At 40.8% G+C, this 786-nt stretch overlaps 1 protein-coding gene across 1 annotated transcript; it reads right to left on the reverse strand.

The window, feature by feature from the left end:
• LOC109362908 (ferredoxin-like) lies at positions 1 to 786 on the reverse strand. The gene has a single exon (XM_019608992.1). It carries the CDS (start codon positions 699 to 701, stop codon positions 258 to 260), a length of 444 nt encoding a protein of 147 aa, XP_019464537.1. The 5' UTR covers positions 702 to 786; the 3' UTR covers positions 1 to 257.

Raw genomic sequence — 786 nt, forward strand, 5'->3', positions numbered from 1 at the left:
AAACCACACAAGATTTACTTAAATTGTCTCAGACAAGCACATCAAAGAAACAATCATGAAACCAAAACCATAATTAAATCTACAAGAAGGAATTAAATCAGCAAGTAATGATTCATTCTTAAGAAATAGTAAACAAAACAAAAAAAGGCCAAAGTGTCCAAATAGCCAATATCATAAGCAAAACTTAAACACAAGAGACATAACAAAACAACATAATAAGATAAGTAACATAAGGTCACAACAACATGTGACTACTTTTAACCAGTGAGTTCTTCCTCCTTGTGTGTCTCAATGACAACATCTGACTGAGGATAAGCAACACATGTAAGAACAAACCCTTCATCTACTTGATCATCATCAAGGAAGCTACCATCAGTTTGGTCCACCTTTCCTTCCGTAACCTTACCAGCACATGAAGAACAAGAACCAGCCCTACAAGAGTAGGGTAGGTCAAGGCCTTCTTCTTCTGCCTGGTCAAGGATGTATACATCATCAGGGCATTCAAATTCTTTAGGTCCGTCTGGGGTGATGACCTTAACCTTGTAAGTAGCCATGGCTATAACAAGACTACGTCCACCTTTCACACCAAAAAGAGGCTCACCCATGTTTGGGAATGCCCTAAGGCTTGTGGCCATTGGCTGGCTCCTAAGGAAGGAGGTGCTGCTAACCATGGTTCCAGAGAGGGTTGGTGTAGTGGCCATTGGTGTTGTTGCAAGAGTGGTTGGTGGAGGTAAAGAGTGGATAGAACAACACTTGCTTGTGTTGTTTGATGATAAAGGGTGAGCT

The sequence above is a fragment of the Lupinus angustifolius genome, chromosome LG12 (genome assembly GCF_001865875.1).
Source record: "Lupinus angustifolius cultivar Tanjil chromosome LG12, LupAngTanjil_v1.0, whole genome shotgun sequence".
Classification (NCBI taxonomy): Eukaryota; Viridiplantae; Streptophyta; class Magnoliopsida; order Fabales; family Fabaceae; genus Lupinus; species Lupinus angustifolius.